Source organism: Myotis yumanensis, unplaced genomic scaffold (assembly GCF_028538775.1).
Source record: "Myotis yumanensis isolate MYYU_CA2020_CCGP unplaced genomic scaffold, mMyoYum1.0.hap1 SCAF_2, whole genome shotgun sequence".
Lineage (NCBI taxonomy): Eukaryota > Metazoa > Chordata > Mammalia > Chiroptera > Vespertilionidae > Myotis > Myotis yumanensis.
In genome coordinates, this window is record NW_027223753.1 from 56,605,936 (window position 1) to 56,630,570 (window position 24,635).

Genomic DNA, 24,635 nt, shown 5'->3' on the forward strand with positions numbered 1-24,635 from the left:
AATGTTTTCCTAATAGGCTGACAGGTGCTTTTAAAATTCAGAAGTGCTATTTTATTTTAAAGCTAGAAAAATCCCTTTGTACTGTATTGTCTTACATTTTTCTCGATTTTTCATCAATAATAAATTCAGCAAATATTTTGAATGTCTACTATGTTCAAGCCATTTTAGCTAAGTGGCTCATAAATATGATTATTCTTTCTTATAAAAGTAAAAATGTATATGAACATAGTTTGTATTTATGTTTGTAAGTCATGAAAAAGACCATTCTCATTTACATTTGTATAGAAAAGTTGACAAATTCTTCTTAAGTAAAATTAAGGTATATGGTAAGTTTTATAAATTAGCAATGTTCATAAATATTGATGATGATGATAAAAAAATTATTTCAAGGTTTTTTCCTTTCTCTGCAAAGAGCCAGATAGTAAATATTTTAGGCTCTCTAGGGCATACAATCTCTATACCATGTACTCAACTCTGCCTCCTAGTGTATAACTAGCCTTAAACAATATGTAAACAAATGGGCATGACTGTGTTCCAATAAAACTTTATTTACAAAATCAGGTGGCAGGCTGGATTTGATCTATGGGCCATGGTTTTCCGTGCTCTAGAAAATTGCTATTGAATGGGTTCAGATTATGACACCCCAAAATATGCCACTGATTATTTTGAACCAAAGGCACTTGAGAAATAGCACATGCAGAAAGGGTTCCTTGACCTCTACCTTTCTATCTAAAAGTAGATCATACAATTTCCTATGAGAAAGGTGCCTCTGCTAAACCAGGAAGAGTGAACTGGTTCTGTTTTTTCACTGCATAATGAACTTTTTTCCCTTTTACAGATTCTCTATCTTAAAAGTAGGTACAAATATGTAGCTAGTAAACTAGCCAAGGAACAACTCACTTGTCCCTTCCCAGGATCTAGAGAAAGGACCATCTCTCACTTCCAGTACTGTTTGCCTCAACCACAGAAAGTTAACATTTATTCAAACACCAACAAGCCTCTACTAAAACACACTTCTGCCCTAATATTATGATCTACACTTAACCCTTAAGGCAAATATCGTTGGAAAACCTAAGAATACATCAGAAACTATGTGATACATTTTGATATAATAGAATATAGAAAATAAAAACATCCTTTATATTGGGCACATTTATAAAATTACAATGAATTTTAAAAGACCAAAACTCAATTTATAACTTTCATCATGATTATATCATATCTGTTAATGACAGAAAATTCATATTCATTACAAATTATATTAACAAGTCTTTACTATTTATATAAAATACATTTTAAAAAAGAAAAATTTTATAATGTATTTTCAATGACATACCAAAAACTTTTCTGAAAGCCTTTTGTCTTAGTAACTAAGATGATAAAGTTGTAATGCAAAGGAAGTAAAGTTAATTACTACCAAGCTCTTAATATTCAAAGTAACACCACAGGTCAAATGTCTAATATTCATTAGGGATGTTTTCTTTCTAAATGTAATGAACTCTAAATTACTTTGACTTGTGAAAGAAATGTGTGTTTGTCTAGTTGTTTTAAATTACTGATTGTTTACTTTAGTCATGTGTAGCTAATCCTCAAGTCTACTCATACAAATTAGAGATCATCAGAGCTCTTTGACACTCATTTTTCTTACAACTTTGTAGAAATCACAATCTATTTGGCTGCCCTCCGTGGTGAAGAACAGACAAAGAATTAGTATAGGAAAACAGTGAATGAGTTGTATTCCAAATGTGCTGTTTATCATCAGTTTTACGGAAATCAGAAAAGATATGTTTGAAATAAAGTTACATTGTTAGATTATCAGAATAATTCACAAGGGCCTATAAATCCTTAATGTTGCTGAACTATCTGAACTATGGATCCTCAGATTAGATGACCACATATGAAGAAAGTCTTCTCTTGATTCTGAGAAGGAAGCTAGGTAGTCAGGAATTGGAACCAAGGGGGAGGGAGGAAAGGAAGTAGAGCCAGGAACCCAACTAATTGGGAGTTACTAAGGCACCCCAACTGGGTGGGGAAGGAAGGGTGCATAAGGGAGACATGAGCTTTAAAATGTATGAATGTTGCTAAGACAGGCAACAGGCAGATAATCAGTCATAAGACAGTTACTAAGACGTATAATCAATCCCAAGAATGTTATTAAGACAGAATTCTTTGAAAGGACCAATCAGGAGCTAGCAAGGCATGAATCTGCCCCTAGATTCAAAAGCGCATGCTTCCTCTCTTTCTGGCATGCAATGGGTTCCTGATGTTCCTGATGCGGAGGAGCAAATGCCCTGTGCCCACGTGGCTTATGGCCATGTGGGACTCTACACGTAGACCAATAGACTTTAACATCCAACTGTAACATGGCAAGGAAGCTCTGGACACTGGCCTGCTCCTGAAACCCTCGCTACACCTTTTCCAGGACTGGCTTCTCTTAATAAACTTTACTTCCACTAACCATTTTTGTCTACGAATCTATTCTTCAGTTTTGTGAGACAACAAACTCGGGCTCAAACATACCACAATTTGGTTTCAAATCAAATGAGCAACTATTGATAAAATTTTAAATAAGCAAAGCTAACCTTTGGCACCCTCTCCTATCCCTTTTTGTGCCATAACCCTTCAGATCTCTACCTTGTCTCAAGCCCTCATTGGAGAGCCAAACAGTTGGGGTGGAGAAAGAAATCAAGAATAGAATTATGAAGAGGGTGACTCTCTTTACAACAGATTCTAAATAAATGGATACTCATGTGTTGAATATTGAGCTAGCTCAGTTGATATTTAGTTCTTCCAAAACATGGTTTTAATTAACCGTACATGTATTACATCTGTTGACACCTTATTCATCAAATATCCTGGGGACCAGTTCCTTCATAAAAACTGTTACAGCCGAAACTGGTTTGGCTCAGTGGATAGAGCGTCAGCCTGCGGACTGAAAGGTCCCAGGTTCGATTCCGGTCAAGGGCATGTACCTGGGTTGCGGGCACATCCCCAGTGGGAGATGTGCAGGAGGCAGCTGATCGATGTTTCTCTCTCATCGATGTTTCTAACTCTCTATCTCTCTCCCTTCCTCTCTGTAAAAAATCAATAAAATATATTTTTAAAAAAACTGTTACAATGCTCACAGGAGAAATGGCTTTGAACTCAGACCTACATCCAAATTCTGGCTTTGTCACTTACAAGTAGAAGATCTTAGGCAAGTTACTTAAACCCCTCTGAACCTCAATTTATCGAAGTATAAAACAGGAGTGATAACTTTTTTCAATGGTACTAATTATTTCTCATGATGATTATGATTAACTGTGAAATATGATGTTTGTACCTGTTTACAGGTGCACAATAAATATGAAAAGGAGTAGATGAATTTCAGAAACATTTAAGAAACAGAATAAAAAGGAATTTAAAACCAATTATATATGAACTAGAGGCCTGGTGCACGAAATTCATGCATGGGGGAGAGAGGGGCCCCTCAGCCCAGCCTGCACCCTCTCTCGAAATCCGGGACCCCTCAGGGGATGTCCAATTGCTGGTTTACAGGCCTAAACTGGCAGTCAGACATCTCTCTTGCAATCCAGGACGCTGCATGCACCAGTGACCATACTTTTCATACAGATGAAAGGCATCTTGCAGTTGTATGGGCAGCTACATTTTTTTTGCCCTGATTATAAAAAGTAGTACATAACATGGTCCTTCTGAGACATTAGTACCATTTTCCCCATCTTATGGGTGGAAAAACTGAAGCAGAGAGAAGTTAAATAATTGTCTTTGTCACACAATTTTAAGTGTTAGAATCAGGGCTGACCACAAAATGTGCAAGCCAGAGTCCATGCATGTCATCACTGCACCATCCTGTTTTTTCAATGTTAGAGTAGCCTTGCCAGATTTTAATTTTTAAATATAAGAGACTGTTCCCAATATATAGGTAAGGTCCTAAGCCTGGCCAGCAATCAGGGCCTACCTGGCTGCGCAATCGGGCCCCCGCTGGCACCTGCCTTGGCTGGCTGGCCTGGCACTGCCTGCTCGCCCCACCCCCCACAGACTGGTCCTTCTGCAGGTGGTTCCACCATTTGGTTGATTTGCATATTAGGGTTTTATATAGATAGATTTTGAGAGAGAGAAAGGAAGGGATGAAAAGAATAAAGGTTCTCTTAAAACATAATAAGAGAACCGTTAGGAAAGGGTTAAATTCTGCTTTAGACAATGTATTAAAGACCCAAGTGAAGCTATCTTACAGGCAATTAAATGTTGTTCTGCAACCCAAGAAAGAGATGAGAATATTTGGGGGCCACCAGTATGTAAGTGAAACTGAAAACCATTATGGTAGGTATAAGAGTAGGGAGTGCATGTTCAATAGGAATTTGTACAAGAGAATCATAAAGATAGGTCTAGGAGGAGATCAGCAAAGGTTTTTCAAATGAAGAAATCAGAGAGATGGGTATAAAACCAGTATACAGTGGTGGTCCAAGAACAACAACAAAAAAAGAAAACAACAATGAAATGAGTTTTCAGAGAGATTAATAGAGTTCAAATCTACAAAGAAATCAAAGATTTGGATGATATGAAAATTGGGAAATTTTAGTGCACTTTGCAAAAACAGTTACAGAGCAGTTGCTGGGATACAGACTATAATAAAGTAGACTGAGGGGGGAAAAGGAAGTAAAATGAACAAAACTAGTTTATTCTTTTTATTGTGGTAAAATATACATAACATAAAATTTACCATATTAATCATTTTTAAGTGCACAGTTCAGTGCCTTTAAGTACACTCATACTGTTGTGCAACCATCACCACCATCCATCTCCAGAACTTTGTCATCATCCCCAACTGAAACTGTACCCATTAGACAAAAACTCCCCAGTCCTTCCTCCCTCAGCTCCTGGTAATCATTATATTCTATTTGCTGTGTCTATGAATCTGCCTAATCTAGGTGGAATCATATAATATTTGTACTTTTTGTTTGGCTTCCTTGACTTAGCACATCGTAAAATTCAAGTACTTGTCAGCATATCCTTCCTTTTTAAGGCTGAATAATATACTGACACTATATATCACACTGTTTACCCATTTATTCACTGATATACTGTGAATAATGCTGTTGTAAACATTGGGGTACAAATATCTTTTTGAATCCCTGCTTATAATTCTTTGGGGTATGTACTCAGAAGTAAAAGTGCTGGATCATATAGTAATTGTTTTAATTTTTGGAGGAACCACCACACAGTTTTCCATTGTGGCTATACCATTCTACATTTCCACTGCAAAGGGTTCCAATTTCTTCACATCCTCAGCAGCACTTATCATTTTCTGTTTTTGTTATTTTGGTAACAGCCATCCTAATGCATGTGAAGAGGTGTCGCACTGTGATTCTGATTTGCATTTCCCTACTGATTAGTAAAGTTGAGTTTCTTATCATGCGCGTATTGGCCATCTGTATATCTTCTTTGGAGAAATATCTACGATGTCCTTTGCTCATTTAATTGGGTTGTTTTTCTGGTACTGAGCTAGTCTATTTTTAAAACATCAATAAGAGAGAAAGGGGAAAGAGTGAAGCTGGAAGGGAAAGCAGGATTGAGGAAGACTTTTTAAAGCACTTTTCAGCAGTGGGGAGTATAAAGACAAGAGAGAACAGGTTCCTGACTATGTAAGCAAGGTTATTGCTGATACAATTCACACACGTCTTCCTTTGAGGTGGACAGAAAGACTCATAAAGATACAAATAAGTTTGAAGGTACACTGGAAGTGTATTAAAGGTGTTTTTGCCTAATGACCGCAATTGTTCTCCAGACTTAGGAGGCTAAGTCTTAAGCTGAGCTTTAAAGAGGATAGAAGTGTAACAAATATCGGGAACAGCTGCTATGGAAAACTGAAGAACCTAACTAGATATATCCAGCAACATTTAACCCAGATGAAGCTGTCACTCTCTTCATTGTTGTTACTATTGTTACCGTTACCATCATCATATTTCCAATGTATGATTTGCAAAAGAAAAACTAAGAGACTTGCCCCAAATCAAGCAGTCACTAAATGGTGATTTTAGATTCAATTCCAGTACACTGTTTGTATTACATTATGCTGCTTCCTAAGAAATGCTGTAATGAACATAATGGTTTTAAACATAAATCTTTCTGTCATAATTGAATCCCTTCTTCTGAATAAAATCCTAGAGGTAGAATTACTATTATTATTTATAAATTCACACAAATAAATGACTTCTAAGAAAGACTGCATTAACTTATATTCCCCATCAGCAATCTATGAGCATGTCCATCTCACTGCATCTTCACAAACATCAGCTCTTCTCACCTTTTAAATGTTTAGACATTTGGTGAAAACTGGTATCTGTTTTTATTTTAGAACTAGAGGCCGAGCCTGCACCCTCTCCAATCAGGGATCCCTCTTACAATCCTGGACCGCTGGCTCTAATGCTCACCTGCTTGCCTGCCTGGTCACCCCTAACTGCCCCCCCCCCCTTGCCGGCCTGATTGCCCCTCACTGCCTCTGCGTGCCAGCCTGATTGCCCCTAATTGCCCACCCCTGCCAGCCTGGTTGCCCCTTACTGCCCCCGCCTACCAGCCTGGTCTGCCAACTGCCCCCCTCTGCCAGCCTGGTCACCCCTAACTGCCCCCCCCCCCCCATAGGCCTGGTTGCCCCCAACTGCACCCGCCTGCCGGCCTGGTCGCCTCATGCAGCCTGCTTATTCAGTTGTTTGGTCGCCCCTCACTAACCCCCCTGCTGGCCTGGTCGTAGGCAGTCATTTTTTGAGGGCATGAGGGTTAATTTGCATATTACCTCTTTATTATATAGGATACTTAATGACCAGTAAGGCTCACACCTTTCATTTCTTTTTTTTTTTTTTTAATATTTTTTATTGATTTTTTACAGAGAGGAAGGGAGAGGGATAGAGAGTTAGAAACATCTATGAGAGAGAAACATCGACCAGCTGCCTCCTGCACATCTTCTACTGGGGATGTGCCTGCAACCAAGGTACATGCCCTTGACCGGAATCGAACCTGGGACCTTTCAGTCCGCAGGCCGACGCTCTATCCATTGAGCCAAACCGGTTTGGCAACACACCTTTCATTTCTAATAGAGAAATTTAATATATCAGAAACTCTGATGACAAATTTATAGGTGGACAACATTTTTCAAATTTACATAAAGCTGATGAAATAGTATTGAAATATTGATCAGTATTTTCAAACAGCTTCACAGTTTCATTTATTCCTTCAAAAGTGACATTTTTGAAGTGACTGTCAGAAGTTATAATATGATAGCTGAGATTAATCTATATACATTTAAAACAATATCCCAATTGATATTTAAAAATAGCACATGGCCTTTAAGTAGTTTAATTTTAATTATCTGCCTTATAATTTGAATAAAAATAAGTGGACAGTAATATTATTTTTCACTAGATTCAGCTTTAAAGATGCTGTAATTAGGGAAAGCTTTAACATTTTAAAGCAATCTTAGTCCTTGGACAGGGGAGTGATATTATCAATACCTGGAAACCCATCAAAAGGATTCAGCAACCTTTTGATGAGTTTCCAGATACCGATAATTCAATAGGCACATTTTTAAAATGGTGTCAGAGATTTTCCACTTGACAGACATTTTAGTCAACCTTTAGCCATACTGCGGTAGGCCTTACTGGAACAGGAAAACATTAAAATGCCAAAATAACTATAGTAAAACAATATAAAGAGTTATCATAAAAAAGGACAGAACTGAAAATGGTGCAAATCCATGTGCACAGCTGGAAATGCAGCATCCAAAACATCTCAGAATGTAGAGATGTGAGAAGAGAGTCTGTTATAAAGGGTCCCGACTTAGGGTAGTTTAACTTATAAATTTTCAACTTTACAATGGGGTGAAAGTGATAGTAAGCATTCAGTAGAAACCATACTTCAAATTTTTAATGTTGATCTTTTCCCAGGCTAGTGAAATGTGGTACGATACTCTCTCATGCTGCTGGGCAGCAGTAACGAGAAGATTTTGCTCAAACGCAGACTAATGTAAGTGTTCTTAGCATGTTTATGGTAGGTGAGGCTAGGCTATGATGTCTGGTAGGTTAGTTGTATTAAATGCATTTTAGACTTAACAATATTTTCAACTTATGATGGGTTTATTGGGACCTAATACCACTGTAAGTCAAGAAACATCTGTATACTTATTTTTAAACTAGAGGCCCGGTGCATAAATTCGTGTGTGTGTGTGGGGGGGGTCCTCTCAGCCCAGCCTGCACCCTCTCCAATCAGGGACCCCTTGGGGGATGTCTGATTGTCCCCCAAGTTGGACATCACTCTCACAATCCTGACCGCTGGCTCCTAATCGCTCACCTGTCTGCCTGCCTGGTAGCCCCTAACTGACACCCCCGCCCCCGCCAGCCTGATGGCCCCTCACTGCCTCTGTGTGCCGGCCTGATCATCCCTAACTGCCCACCCCTGCCGGCCTGGTCACCCCTAACTGGCCCCCCGCCAGCTTGGTCACCCCTTACTGCCCCTCCCTGCCAGCCTTGTTGCCCCCAACTGCCCCCCCACCGGCCTAGTCGCCCCTCACTGCCCCCCCTGCCAGCTTAATCACCCCTAACTGCCCCCCCCCTCTGGCCTGGTCGCCCCAACTGCCCCCCCAGCCGGCCTGGTCGTCACTGCTTGTTCAGTCGTTTGGTCGTCCCTCACTAAGCCCCCTGCTGGCCTGGTCATAGGCAGCCATCTTGTGAGGGTGTGAGGGTTAATTTGCATATTACCTCTTTATTATATAGGCTGTCACAATTATAATATTAAGAGACTGGACTATACAAACAAAGGCTCTGTGGGCACATACTACAAATAGTTACCTGCAGTGGTCCTCAACGTGAGGCAGTACTGCCCTCCATGGGAGGGAGGAGTTCAGAAAAGGTAAGGCATTATGTGGTACCACAATGACTAAGGACTGCCAATGGTAACTAGTGTTTGGAAGGACCAGGGATGCCAAATCTCCTATAATACACTGACCAGTCTTGCACAGTAAAAGAACTGTTCCACTCAAATGCCAAGAATACCCCCAAAGAAAATAGTGGACATATCAGGAAACTATATGGACTAGATGTACTAGAAAAAAATTATCTCTAGGATTAAAAAGGTATAACAAAGCATAGATGAAGCCACACTTTGCAAGATAACCTTCTGAGATTTAAGCCAGCATCTAACAGGACACTCTCCAGTACTTCTCTCCAGTAAACTAAATCTTTAATGGATACTTAGCGCTAACAGTGATTTTTGAGCAGCTTGTCTGATTGAAAGAGAATAGTAAGGTTACACTGTGTCATCATCATGCACAGTACAGGGCTGCATTAAGAAAAAGAGATGTTGCCATCTACTAATTGTATAAAATATTAAAAGATTTGCAAGAAGCCATATTATTAAAATAGGAAGATATCCAGAGAAAGCCTGGGATATGGATAAGAACAGTGAAAAAAAAAGTGGATAATAAACATCTGTCAAGGCACAAAGTAGTTATTGACATATAATACTTGAGTAAGTTGAAGTTGTTTAAAGCATGCATGGGTTTGTACTTTTTTTTCTAGATTGATTGAGATATTACTGAATAGTCTATACTCTTTAAGCTTCTACACAGTGATCACTTAGACTTCCCTTCTCTATCAATCTGGGAATTTTACTACCAGCTCACCTTGATGAATCAATCTCTTGTGTCCTGGATAATACGATTTCAGGTTTTTGGTTTCTTTTATTCAACAAATCATACCTCCAGAAATTTCTTGAGAAACGATGAATGGGAAAAACTATTTATTGAGACCTCAATATTTCCTGCATCATGATATTGGAAGGATAATTTAGCAATTAATAAAATCTTAAATTAGAAATTATTTTAAATATTATAAGCAGTCATCACTCTACTGCTTTCTTGTTTTAAATTCTGCTGTTGAGAAGTGTGATAGCATTTTGATTCTTGTTTTTACTTATTTTTATTTTTATTTTTTATTAAATTTATTGGAGTGACATCAGTTAATAAAATTATGTTTCCAGTATACAATATTATAATACATAATCTATATACACTGAGTGGCCAGATTATTATGACCACCTGATGTTTGTAGGCAAATTAGTTATAATTTCGCACTGAAGTTGCTAGAGGGCCAGACTATTATAAATAGGGAAGCAGGTTGTTTACCAGGACAGTAGAAGTGATTTTTTTCTGAAGATAAGGGTAAACAATGTGATTTAACAGCCTTTGAACATGGGATATATTTGAATGTGAGTGGCTAGATTATTATGACCACCTGACGTTTGTAGGCAAATTAGCCGTACACTGCATCATATGGGATATGGAAGCCAAAGGCCTGTTCAAACACCTTTGCTGTCTGCAGTTACCAAGATAAAACGACTCCAATTCGCACAGGAACACAAGGATTGGACAGTCGAGCATTGGAAAAAAGTCATGTGGTCTGATGAATCATGTTTCCAGTTGCATCATGCAGATGGCAAAGTGAGAATTTGGCGGAAACAGCATGAAAGCATGAGTACAACCCTTCAAGCTGGTGGGGGCAGTGTTATGGTTTAGGGCATGTTTTCCTGGCATGATTTGGGCCCTTTAATTCATGTGGAACAATGTCTGAATAGCACAACATACCTAAGTATCGTTGCTGATCAAGTTCATCCTATCATGTTGATGGCGTATCCCAATGGAGATGGCTTCTTCCAACAAGACAATGCGCCATGCCACGGTGCTCGTATTGTGCAGGAGTGGTTTCAAGAACATGAGGGAGACTTTACCTTGCGTAGGTGGCCCCCACAATCACCAGATCTCAATCCAATTGAGCATTTGTGGGATGAAGTTAAAAGAGCCATCAGGCAGCTGGTTCCACAACCATCAAATCTCACAGAACTTAACAGTGCTATTCATCAGGCATGGTGTCAGATTCCTCGCATCACCTTTCAACATCTCATGGAGTCAATGCCAAGAAGAATCGCCTCAGTATTGAAGGCAAAAGGTGGCCCAACAAAGTACTGATGGGTGGTCATAATAATCTGGCCATTCAGAGTGTGTGTGTGTGTGTGTGTGTGTGTGTGTGTGTATCCCATGTTCAAAGGCTTTTAAATCGCATTGTTTACCCATATCTTCAGAAAAAAATCACTTCTACTGTCGTGGTAAACAACCTGCTTCCCTATTTATAATAGTCTGGCCCTCTAGCAACTTCAGCGCGAAATTATAGCTAATTTGCCTACAAACATCAGGTGGTCATAATAATCTGGCCACTCAGTGTATATTGCACGGTGTGCTCATCACTCAAAGTTTAGTCTCCTTCCATTACCATATATATATATAGTCCCTTTCACCTTCTTCAACCTCACTGCACCTTCTCCTTCCCCTCTGGTAACCACCATATCGTTAGCTGTCAATGAGTGTTTTTGTTTGTTTTGTTTATTCATATTGCTTCCTGTTTTATATCCAACATAAGAATTAAATCATATGATTGTTGTCCTTTTCCATCTAAATTATTTCACTCAGCATGATATTCTCAACAACAATTCATGTTGTTGCCAATGGCAGTATGTCAACTTTTCTTATGGCTGATTAGCATTCCATTGTATTGTAGCATATCTTCTTTATACAAGCATCCACCAAAGGACACTTGGGCTACTTCTATGTCTTGGCTACCATTAGTAATGCTGTAATGAACATAGGGGTACATATATCTTTACAGACAAATGTTTTAAATTTTTTCAGGTAGATACCCAGAAGAGGGATTGCAGGGTTCTATGGTAGCTCTATTCTCAATTTTTTGAGGAACCTCCACACTATTTTTCATAGTGGCTCTATAAATTTACATTCCCACCAGCAGTGTATAAGGGTTCCTTTTTCTCCACATCCTTCCTAAGACTTGTTATTTCTTGCCTTGTTGATAACAGCCATTCTAACAGGTGTGAAGTGATGCTTACTTGTGGTTTTGATTTACATTCCTCTTATAGCTAGACAAGTTGAGCATCTTTTCATGTTATCTGTTGGCCAGTTTTATGTCTTCTTGGAAAAGTGTTTGTTCATGTCTCTGCCCACTTTTAAACTGGATTGTTCTTTTGTTGTTGAGTTGTGTAAGTTCATTATATATAATGGAAACTGGCCCCTTATCAGAGGTATTTGCAAGTATCTTCTCTCATTTGGTTAGTTGCCTTTTTGTTTTGTTGATGGTTTCTTTTGCTGTGCAGTGCGTTATAGTTTAATATATCCCATTCACTTATTTTTGCTTGTATTCCCCTTCCCTTTGGGGTAAAATTCATAAAGCCCTGTCAGACACCAAGGTCCATAAATGTAGTACCTATGTTCTCTTCTATGTATTTAATTGTATCAGGTCTTAAAGATAATGGATTATCTTTAATCCATTTTGAGTTACATTTTTTTTGTACAGTGTCAAATAGTAGTCTAGTTTCATTCTTTTGCATGTGACTTTCCAATTTTCCCAGCACCATTTATTGAAGAGGCTTTCTTTTCTCCATTGTGTGGGGTTTTTGGGTCCTTTGTTGAAAATTAATTACTCATATACATGTGGGTTTATTTCTGAGTTCTCAGTTTTGTTCCATTGGTCTGTGTGTCTGTTTTGCTTCTGCCAATACTGTTTTGATTATTGTTTTGATTATTGTAGCTGTAGCATGATTCTTGTTCTTTTATTGTAGCCTTATTTTTTTCATTCTGGAACATTTTAGTGCCTTTGTATTTTTCACTCTTCTAAAATTTCAAAATGATATTCCATGGCATTGGGTCTATTTGTTTTAAAGTATATTTAGTAACCAGTAAGTTCTGGAAAAATTTAGTGTATTATTTAGAATAGCCTCCCTTCATTTATTTTTGTCCTCTTTTTCTAGTATTTTTGTTAGTCAGATGCTGAATTTCATCAATTATTGTCTAAAACTGTGAAGGACCTGAAATGTTATCTTGCTTCCAAGGTAACAAGTTGGCCTGGAAGTTTCATAGATACTGGCAGAACACATGAGACTCCTGGGTTAGAGACAAAGAACTGTATTACGCACAGCTGCCTGAGCTTCCTGTCTGTGCCAATTCTCCTTGCCCTCCCAGTCCCATGGGGACAATGTAGTGGCAGGACTAGTTAGAAGCTATGCATACAGTAGGTTTTTTGTAACAGACAAAGAATCCCCAGATTAGGAAATACTGAGTATTTTTTGAGGCCACAGAAAATCTGTCCAACCTTTGCCCTGGAGGAAAACATTATCTTCATTATACTACACAGTAAGCAAATCTGCCCTTTGTTCCTGGGGGAGTCACTATTTCCATCTTCCAAGACTGTTCAGTATACAAACATCTTCGACAAGATAATCCAGAATAAATACCTGTCAGTGACTCTGCTCACAAGAAGTATTCCTCCAATTTTCCTTCTCTTTGTCTTTTTGTCCCACCTTCCTCAACTTTGCCTTCAAAACTTTCTACTGAAATTTTTATTTCTACTTTCATAGTTTTAATTTCTAAGAGCTATTCCTTGTTTTCTGAATATTCCTTTTTTGCATAGTATCCTGTTTCATAAATAAAATATTTTCTCATTTCTTTCTGAAGTGGTGGTGGCAGTGGTTGTGATGATGATGAAGATGATGATGATGATGATGTTTTCTTCAGTGCTTGACATTATCTGTATTTGCTAATTTGCAAATTTCCGTTTGCTTATTTTGATCTTTGTCTTTCATAATGAAGATATTCCCTAAAAGTCTGATGACTCTTGGTTGTATCTTCATAGTTAAGAGAAAATAAAACACTGATCAGAAGACTTTTGTGCATTATTAGCAGCACTTGTCAACTGCTGGGCTTCTAGTGGGGCAAAACAGACTGAGACATGTCTATAAAACTGGGGTCATGCAAATGTCAAAATGTGTATTATTTTTCTATTAGGCTAGTGTTTTCAGGGAGGATTCTCCAAGTGTCTGCCAAAATACTTAATCAATTGTTCCAACATCATTTAATGAATAGTCCTTAATTTCTCACTGATCTGTAATGTGACCTTTATCACTGATATAATCCACACACATACTGGGGTTTCCAGGTTAGCTAGGTGATCTATATGAACTAGACAGAGGGGCATTCACATTGTTTCCAATTGGTTATGGTCACAAGTAAGGCTGATATGAATATCATGGTACTAAGATACTTATATATTAGTTCTTTAATTTATATGTTAGTGGTACATGCTAGATACTCATGAATGGAACCACTGGGTTGAAGAATATATATATTAAATATTGAAAAAGACTAGAGGCCAATGCACGGGGGGGGGGGGGGGGGGGGGGGCAGGGAGTGCGGGCATCCCTCAGTCCGGCCTGCACCCTCTCCCATCCGGGACCCCTTGAGGGATGTCCGACTGCCTCTCACAATCTGGGACTGCTGGCTCCTAACTGCTCGCCTGACTGCCTGCCTGACTGCCCCTAACCACCTCTGCCTGCCTGCCTGCCTGACCACCCCTAACTGCTCCCCTACCAGCCTGATCGCCCCTAACTGCTCCCCTGCTGGCCTGATAGCCCCTAACCGCCTCTGCCTCACCCGGCACCTGGGACCCAAGATTCCCTCCTCTGGCCGGTCTCAGGCACCCAGGACTCGGGCTTCCCTCCCTCTGGCTGGCCACAGGCACCCAGGACCCGGGCCGGCTTTGCTCTGGCTGGCCGCAGCCACAGGCGCAAGCTTCACCTGGGCCGCAGCCGCTGGCACCCGGGACCATGGGGCATGTGGCTTGTCCCTCTCCCGGGCCGCAGGCGTAGCCACTGGCACCTGAGACCACGGGACAGGCAGCTTGCCCCTCTCCCGGGCCGCAGCCTGGTTGATCCCCATTCCTCTCTTACAAGCTCATTTGTGCCTGGCTGGTCCCCATTTCTCTCTCCCCAGTGTTGAGTGCCTGAGCAGTTCCAGCATGAGGGCGTGATGACCATTTGCATAATAGCTCTTTATTATATAGGATGTTGCAAGATGCCTTCTAAGAAGATAAAAATAATTGAGATATTTATCCAGGTATACAAGTATCTTATTCCTAGCATACCTGCCAGAAATGGATGACTTTTAACTTTAAAAATATCTTTATTGCAATATAATTCACATACCTTAAGTTCACCCTTTAAGTGTACAACTCAAAGGTTTTAGTATATTCACCAAGCTATGCAATGATCACCATTATCTAGGTTTAGAACATTTTTATCACTCCAAAAAAATACAAAGTCTGTATCCATTTAGAAGTCAGTCTTTTTTTCCCTAACATTAACCCCTCCCCCCCCCCCCCACACACACACACACAAAACTTGTTTCCATTCTAACTAGAATCAATAATTTGGGAAAAATCATACTTTTATATTAAGTTCCCCATATCATCAAATAATTTAGTATACCTTTCTGTTTATGAAACATACGTTCCCAAGATTATTATATAGGTCCTTTGGTTTACTTATCACATTTACTCCTAAGTATTTTACTGTTCTTTTCATTGTTGTGAAAGAAAATGTTTCCCATTTTCATTCTGTGTGCTTATTCCAAAAAAGAGAAGCTATCAGTTTTACTTATCTTGTACCTGGCTACCTGGTTAATTCTATTGTTTATAACTTGGGTCTCATGGGTTTCCTAGATGTACAATCATATTTGCTAGGACCCCTAAAAAATAGTACACAATTTGGCAATATAAAATAGCAATAAGAAGAATCTTGCCTAACTCCTGCTAATAAAATGCAGTCTGAGTAACAAGATATTAATTACTTAATTGGCTAAGACCCATTCCTCTCCTACTTCTTAAGTTGCTCCTCACATTACAGCTTCCGCCCCTGCTCCTCCTTTCTAGCAGTTTCTAAACTGCTACCAATGAAAGGCCCTGGCTTCTGACTCCTGGGTAGTAGAAAAAGAAGTGCTCCTGACTCTCAGGGTACCATTAAAAATACCTATCAATCCATTCAGATGCATGCATACATGGTACAAGGAAAGATGCTGAAAGGAATATCAAGAATGACCAGAAAGGCAATCAAGTAGGAGATAGAAAACGTGAATAAATAACATTACTTCAAATAGAAATGACACATTTGCTCCAAAATATGAATAGATAAAGCATGTGTCAAGATTAGAGGAAAATAGTTACTATAGTATAAAAATAGTTTCAAGTGGAGGTTAGATATATGCTATAATAATACTATCATTTACATATGTTACAGATTAAAAAGCTTTTATGGGATTGGCTGAACCTAATTATCACATGCTTTTAGGGGGAGAAGTTGCTGTCAAATAATCCACTTATAAGTGAATTTCTAGCAACATAATTCATGTTTCTTAACCACCACTTGGACAGACAATGGTAAGAGTCCCAAAGTTGTAGTATTGACAGTAAAGGGAAGTAGCAAGAGGAATAGATAAGAGTCTGGTTTAACAATGACCTTTCCTGATTACCCCTTGAGAACAAAAGTAATTTTATTCAATAAAAATAAAAGAAAATGAATCCCTATGATGAAAATTTCTTTAAAAGTCAGTAATTTTTATTAATTCGAACACTACAGAATTATAACTATAATGTTCATAATTTAGTGCTTAAATTAATACAGCTTTTTATACTGCAAAAATTATGATAAAAGTTCTCATCAGGGTCAAAAATTTTCATCTTTGAATTCATACAGTTTATAACAGCAAAATGCAGCTGTTACATAAACCATAATTTATTGGACCTTTCCTGCTATAAAAATATGACTGACATTTCATCTGATCAACCAACCATCTTAAAGGTTAATTCTTACTTCCTGTTTCAGATTTTACTGTAGGTGAACTGGTCTGAGCAGCATCTATTTACCTATTCTGAGCAACCACAAACTGTTTCATTGCTCACTCTTACTGTTAAGAACATATTGACTTGCTCCTGCTCTGCTGTTTAATTCATTTATGCTGAGATTCAGGCATGAAGACAGAATTTTAAATGTGACATTTGCAGGCTGTTAGGTCACTTAGGCTCTGACAACTCTAGGGAATTCCTGACATATAAACAGAAACTGATTACCAAGCACAGGTAGGCTTCCCCAAAGGGGCAAATTTCTGACCATTTTTTGTAATGTCTCACAGAATTTTAATATTAAATTTTAATGTCAATGTAAAGATCTCTATAGCCAACATTTTAAAAAGCCTGTTTCTTTTAATAAGTTCAAATTGGCACTCTTCTAATCAACCTATATCAGCTAAATAAAAATTCTTATGATTAACAAAGACATATAGAAAGCCTTATAATAATAACATTCATTAAAATTCTGAAAATTTCTGACCTCTAAGGGATTTTAATATTTTCTATTATCTACAGATTCTGGAAATTCTGATAAGTCTAAAGGCCATAACTCTTGTCAACAAACCATTTCAAATTCTTAGATTCTAACCCAGCAAGGAAGACTTTAAATGCTGTCAAAATCACAGTACAAAATGTAAGTTTAAATACTTATCACACTGCCTTTTCTAAAATTACAGTTATGTAGAAGAGATGAGAGGAATTATAATTGGAAATGAAAAAACTGCCCACATGACATCTAAAATTACACTTCCCAAGAGTTGATAATGGGGTGGTATAGAAAAAGTAGGGAAATACTGTTTTCTCATTTTAGCTAGTCAAAAAATTATACCAAATTATATTTTTTCAACTCTTTTCCCTTGTCAGTAAGTAATAAGTACTATATACAATGGTTCAAATGAAAGTTTCCTGAATTAAGTCTTATTGTCAAGTAATGCACAAAAGATAATTCTGATTTTACCCTGTATTTTATATAAGTAAGAATTCTACTGTTACACAGCAAGCAGCCATTTAATACTGTACTTTAAATGAGACTCCCAAATGTAATAGGTGGAGTCTAAACACGGATAGACGGCCTGGAATGCCTTCAGCAATAGCACATTGATTCTGAAAAACCTAACAAAAGCAATTACTTTTCAGAGATTAAAAAACTTGTTTCTTTAAAAAGAATAAACTGGAAGCAAACCTGGTGTATTATCTGAGCTACTGGAAGTTGTTCAGCATATTTCAGGGGTTCTATTAGTTCCTCATCCATCCAGTCTTCCTTATCTCTGGAAAAAAGGAATTAAAAGACACAAAGAGAAGGTAAATATTATTTTTAAATATGTCAAGTATTTAAATATGTCAAATATAAAATATATTAAAAATAGTTAATATATTTGAAATAATCAGTATTTCCCAAAAATCTATGAAAAACCACCTAATGGTAATTTTTAAATTATACAAGTATAAATACATTCACAATGCATTTAATTACTATGTAATAAGAGTAGCTAACATCACCTAATAGTCTCAGATCCTGTCTTTCACTCTAAGACTTAAAAATGTCTAAGAACTCTCTGCTTGTAGGGTGTACTGGTTATCATAGTAAAGGCCTTCAAAACCTGTGCTCCAACCATGTTCAAGCCTCATCACTAGCGAGTCCTTCTGTCTGTACAAATCTGTTCTTTCATTCATATCCAACCACTGCCGGCCACCCACCAATAGGCCTTGCAGTTCCTGGACTCTGATTTTCTCCACTATTTCTCATTTGGACCAACACCAATTCCTTCTTTATTTACTCTTCTTTCAAACATAATAATTTATTTGGACCCATCTAGGTACAATTTTTACCTCCTTAAAGACAAAAACCATGTCTTATTCTTCTTTATAGTATTCCAATGTTTACCATATAATAGAAAACAAATATGTGCTGAATAAAAATATGAATAAAATAAAGACAATAATAACTCTATGACAGATTATTTTGTATGAAAATCTTTTCTTTAATATCTACATTTACAATAAGATACGAAGTTGACATAATACATATCTAATGCAGTATAAAATAGTAAAGTGGAAAATAAGAATAAAAACCAAATCTCCCCAAATGAAGAGAATTAGAAAAGATATTTTAAAGTAATTATTGATCTTTTTCAAAATAGCAAATAAACGTATTTCAAAACAATAAGATTTCAACATATTTAAAGTTCCTTTTACCTTTTTTCTTTGCAAATTACACATCAACTTATCAACTTAAAAATTAAATTTTAAAAATCAAAACCTTGAATTATCTTGAAAAATAATCAAACAAGAGTGGTCCAAGTCTCTAAGGCTAATGAGAAATCTGGAATCTCTCTCAAGAACCCCTTTGCTGTATATCTGAAACTAACACAGAATTATGCTGAATGTAAATTGTAATTTTAAAAAAAAATTTAAAAAGACAAATAAGGACAAAATTTTGGATATGGTTTCAGAGTTTAAAGAACTTAACTATGTAAAAAATCTGAATATATGTGGCATAATTAGCATAAAAATAATTAATTTGGGGGAACTTCGAAGTCTCACTAGTGATGAAAAAATTAGTCTCAAACAATGTTTTATAGAAACAGAAAGTAGAGTAATGGCTGCCTGGAGCAAAGGAGGGGAGAATAGGGAGTTATTATTTAACTAGTGGCCCAGTGCACGAATTTGTGCACATTGAAAGGAAATTAGAAGAAATATTTTAATATCACTATTAGCCCTTTCTCTATAATAGAGTGCCAACCAAATTCACGATCGACAATGACAGATGGAAACACACATGTGTGATTGGTGCCAGTAAGTGCTTAATATGTATTGCACATGCACGAGTCAACTTAGCTTTTTATAGATATAGAATAAACTTGCTTAATTAGACCTGCTTTCTGATTTAGCCCAATGAAGCACACCAACGTCTCTTTCAGGTCAGCAACACAGCAGTAAATATCAACATGAAGCAGATTATTATTGTAGACCACACAAGGAGAAAAAAGGGTAAAATATTTAACTGCAGCAATATTTGACTATATTCTGCGCAGTGTGAAAACCTGAAGTCATTTTCAAGGTCCACCATTTCTTCTTTTCAGTCGGGTCAAGTTTCTAAAATTTCTAAATCTCTGTTTTCTGGCTAATGAAAAGAAAATAGGATTCCACCGAGTCTCTACCTACCTACTCCAGGACTCCTGTGAGGATCAAATGAGATGAGGCACAGGAAAACACTTCACAGACATTTGGTTAAAGTGTGAAATGTTTCCACCTGGCTCTAAAGCAAGTCATGTTCCTGGGCTGAAGGAACTCCAAGGAGGCTAGTTGTTGCTAGGGAGAGGAAGCCCGGCATTGCTATGTGATGTCATTACCCAGTACCCACAGTGACCGTTTCTGGTCTGGGCTGGACTGTGGGCCGCATTTTGCGCCATGGGGTCTTGGCAGCATCGGCTGTGATTTGGTGAGCTGTCGCTTCCCCTGTGTCCCACTTAGGGGAAGCCAAGTGTTGCTTTGTGGGCACCAGGTCTGTGGTGCCATTTCTCTGTGTGTCATGGCAGTTCCTGCATTAAGCATCTGTCCCTGGTGGTCAGTGCACATCATAACAACCAATTGGATGGTCGGACACTTAGCATATTAGCCTTTTATATACATAGACCAGAGGCCTGGCGCACAAAATTCATGCACAGGTATGGTCCCTAGGCCTGGCCTGCAATCAGGGCCATCTTCCCCAGCTGCCTGCAGCCGGCCCTACCCCCCGCCACCACCCACCCCTGGTTCCTCATTCACCATCGGGTGATTGGTGCCTGACAGTCAGGGGAAGGGACCGAGAAGTCGGCTGTTCCCGCCCACTTGCCGGCCCCACCCCCGCAGCGGGAGGCCATCAGGCAATCAGAGCCTGTCGGCCAGAGAAATGGACCAAGAGGTGGTCAGTGTGCCTCATAGTGACTGGTCCAGCAGTCATTCTGCTGTTAGGGTCAATTTGCATATTACCCTTTTATTATATAGGATAGAGGCCTGGTGCATGGGTGAAGGCTGGCTGGCCTGCCCTGAAGGGGGCTCCAGATTGGGGTGGAGGGTCCCCGCTGGGGGGCGGGGCCAGCTGGGGCAAGGGGCCACCAGTGGTTTGCAGGCCGGCCATGCTCCCATAGGGGTGGGGGTCCCCACTGGGGGGTGGGTCCGGTCTGGGCAAGGGGCCACAGGCAGTTTGCAGGCCAGCCATGCCCCCGATTGGGGTTGGGGTCCCTGCTGGGGGGTGGGGCCAGCCTGGGCTTGGGGCAGCTGAGGGTTTGCAGGCTGGCCACGCCCCATATTGGAGTGAGGGTCCCCACTGGGGGGTGGGGCGGTCTGGGCAAGGGGCCACAGGCAGTTTGCAGTCCAGCCATGCCCCTGGCTTTGTCAGGAAGGACATCTGGAAGACGTCTGGTCTATCCGGTCTAATTAGCATATTACCCTTTTATTAGTATAGATGGTTAGAGTTTCAATATTGAAAGATTAAAAAAAGTTCTGGAGATGGATGGTGGTGATGTCTACATAATAATGTTAATGTACATAATGCCACTGAAATGTACACTTAAAATGATTAGAATGATAAATTTTGTTATGTATATGTTATGACTGAATTGTGCCCTCCTCAAATTTGTAGGTTGAAGCCCTAATCTTGAGTCCCTCAGAATGTGACTGTATTTGGAGAAAGGGTCTTTAAAGAGTCATTAAGGTTAAAATGAGTCATTATGGTTGGGCCCTAATCCAATATAATAGTGTCCTTATATGAAGAGGAGACTAGAACAGAAACCGGTAAAGACCACAGGAAGGCACTGGGGTACTAGGCCATCTATAAATCAAGGAGAGGCCTTAGAAGAAACCAGTTCTGCCAACACCCTGATCTTGGATTTCTAGCCTCCAGAATTATGAGGAAATAAAATTCTGTTGTTTAAGCTACCATCTGTAGTACTTTGTTATGACAGCCCTAGAAAAGTACTACAGCAGGCATGTCAAACTCATAGCCCAGGGGCTGCATGTGGACCACAATGAATATCTTTGCAGCCCAGCCAATATAAACGGTATGTAAGAAACACTTTAATAAAAATTTTGTAACTTAATTTTTACAATACCCTGTTATACACAGTCTATATATATATAAGCCTAATATGCTAAGTGTCCAACCATTTGACCATTCGACCATTCGCTATGACATGCACTGACTACCAGGGGGCAGAAGCTCCGACCAGTAGGTTAGCTTGCTGCTGGGGTCCGGCCGATCAGGACTGGGTAACGCAGGCTGGACATTCCTGGAACCCTCCCGCAGTTCCTCCCCAGCCCCAATCTTGCACTGGTGGGGTCCCTCGGTCTGGCCTGCACCCTCTCACAATCCAGGATCCCAACAGGGGATTTCAGAGAGCTGGTTTCAGCCCGAACCCTGCAGGCCAGGCCAAGGGACCCCACCGGTGCATAAATCTGTGCCTCACGCCAGTTTCGGTCTGATCCCCACAGGCCCAGCTGAGGAACTCCCGCCCCCCCCCCCCCCCCCCGAGTGCATGAATCTGTGCACCGGTCCACTAGTTATTTATAACGAACTGCAACATTCGCTAATGACTGATTACCATAATCATGCTGCATTCGTTTCCCTTACGTGCCTTACATGCAGGCGCACCATTTCTCTCCACTAATACTAGCAGAGAATATTTTAGCAGCCGATTGCCATGTCATTAGTCTTGGACTGACTTGTCTGGTGTGTGCAACAGAAAATATTTTGCTTTCGGAGGACAAGAAAAATAGGTTTATTTGTGTTACACTTATTAATTTGTGCAATTATTCAGTGTCTGGTAAGGTAATATTCAAGAAAAAATATTAATTTTTATTAAAATGCTCTATTAGTCCTAACCGGTTTGGCACAGTGGCTAGAGCATCAGCCTGCGGACTCAAGGGTCCCAGGTTCGATTCCAGTCAAGGGCATGTACCTTGGTTGCGGGCACATCCCCAGTGGGGAGTGTGCAGGAGGCAGCTGATGGATGTTTCTCTCTCATCGATGTTTCCAACTCTCTATCCCTCTCCCTTCCTCTCTGTAAAAAATCAATAAAATATATTTTTTTAAAATGCTCTATTATTTTATGTTAACAATTACTCATTTATTTCAGCCCTTTGTATTCAGCATGTCTCTACGTTTCTATAAAACCTACGTTTCTATAAAAATTGAAGATTTAGTTTAAAATAAAATATTCATTGACAAAAGCAAACATTATTTTAAAACCTTTCACAATGTATATTTTAAAAGTCTATCTACATTTTTAGGTATATAAAACACATACCAAGCAACAAATGGAAAATAGATAATCATCAAAATTTGAAAGTTTTATGCTTCGAAGGACACTAACAAGAAAGTAAAAAACAAAACAGAAAGAAAGAAAAGTTTTGCAAATCATGTATTTGAAAAAGGATCTGTACCAAGCACATATAAGTAACTATTATAACTGCATAATAAAAAGCTAAATAATACAATTATAATTTTTTCCTTCCTCATGAAGGATATTTCTAAGTGAAAGTTACATATTTGCTTGTTTCCTTTTTACTGAGTGGTTGGGATGGAGAAGAATAGAATGACTAGCTAGTACAGTTTGGTGCCAGTGCCTTGACTCCTGTTAAGACACCAGCAGCTTCCATATGTGTCTGCTAAAAAAAAATAAAGATAAAATCATTGACGTAGTTCTAAGAGTACACACAAGTACGAAAAAGATACTCTTGGTGGTTTATTCCAAAAATCAAAGTAATATGTATAAGGTGAAGTACTTTTAACTCACAAAATTCTGTCAATATGAAAAATGGATATCTAGCAATTTGAATCACATTTTTTAAATGCCAAGTAGCTGTTATGAAACATTCCGAACATATCTCTATATTTTGTTTGTTGTTGCAGATATGACAATTCACATCTAAACACCTAAGCATGCATCAATCAAAGATAAATTTGAAAGTTTTCTTAGGAACTGCAGGACATTTTTTAAAGATTACGCAAAGTATAATTCACAAATAATCTTGATTATCACTACACTTAGGAGTTTCTTACTTATTCAATGTCTCACAATAAATTAAAATTATTACTCATTTTTAATTTCTTAAAAATGTTTGTCCATCATTTTCTTGCTTTATATGTTGCTAGGAGTATGTTGCCAAGCTAATATTCTTTCCATTTTAATTATTTTCATTTTAATATTTATTTTACATTTTAAAATTAGTTATTACATTTTTGGCTTGGAGACTCAAATGTTTTGTTTTTTTTTTTCCTTTTATTTAAGGCCTAATGCTAAGGATATAGGATATAGCTAAAAGTTAGCTGTTCTAGAACCATTCTCCCAAACACATAGGAATATTTCAATAGGGAAATTCAGATGTCCTATTTCTAAAAAGTTTTTTCATTATAATTTGAAATATGTTTCTGCTCATTTTTCATTTGTTCTTCCAGTTCAAGTTCTCAGAATAAATATATTGAATTTTCTCTATCACTCCCTCTCTGGTCCTTTTATCTCTCTTATTTCAGTTTCATTTTCTTGACTCTTTTTCATTTCTATTCTTTATGTCTTTTACTGAACTTTTGGTAATATCTATCATCCCTCAGGTACCTTGTAATTTAGTTTTCATTTCTGAAATGAATTTTGTCTTTTTTCATCAATTTCTTTCTAGAGTTCAGTCAGCACCTGTTTCATACATCTTCCTGTTTGTCCATTTCAATAGTGAGTATTGGAGTGTCTGATTTATGGTGTCATTTCATAATGCAATTGCTAGGTTATTCATGTTTGGGTTTGGTATTTCTGTTTTCCTATTTTGTGGGGGGGGAGGGTTCTCTCTCTCTCTCTCTCTCTCTCTCTCTCTCTCTCT

The 24,635-nt window shown here is 38.5% G+C and overlaps 1 protein-coding gene across 1 annotated transcript in view; it reads right to left on the reverse strand.

Annotated features, from left to right (window-relative positions):
- The window catches only part of PIGK (phosphatidylinositol glycan anchor biosynthesis class K), a 99,868-nt gene that overhangs the window by 12,943 nt on the left and 62,290 nt on the right, over window positions 1–24,635 (reverse strand). The window contains exon 10 of the mRNA XM_070405401.1: window positions 17,968–18,052. Coding sequence (XP_070261502.1) covers window positions 17,968–18,052 — 85 coding nt within the window. The remainder of the gene's footprint in view (window positions 1–17,967; window positions 18,053–24,635) is intronic.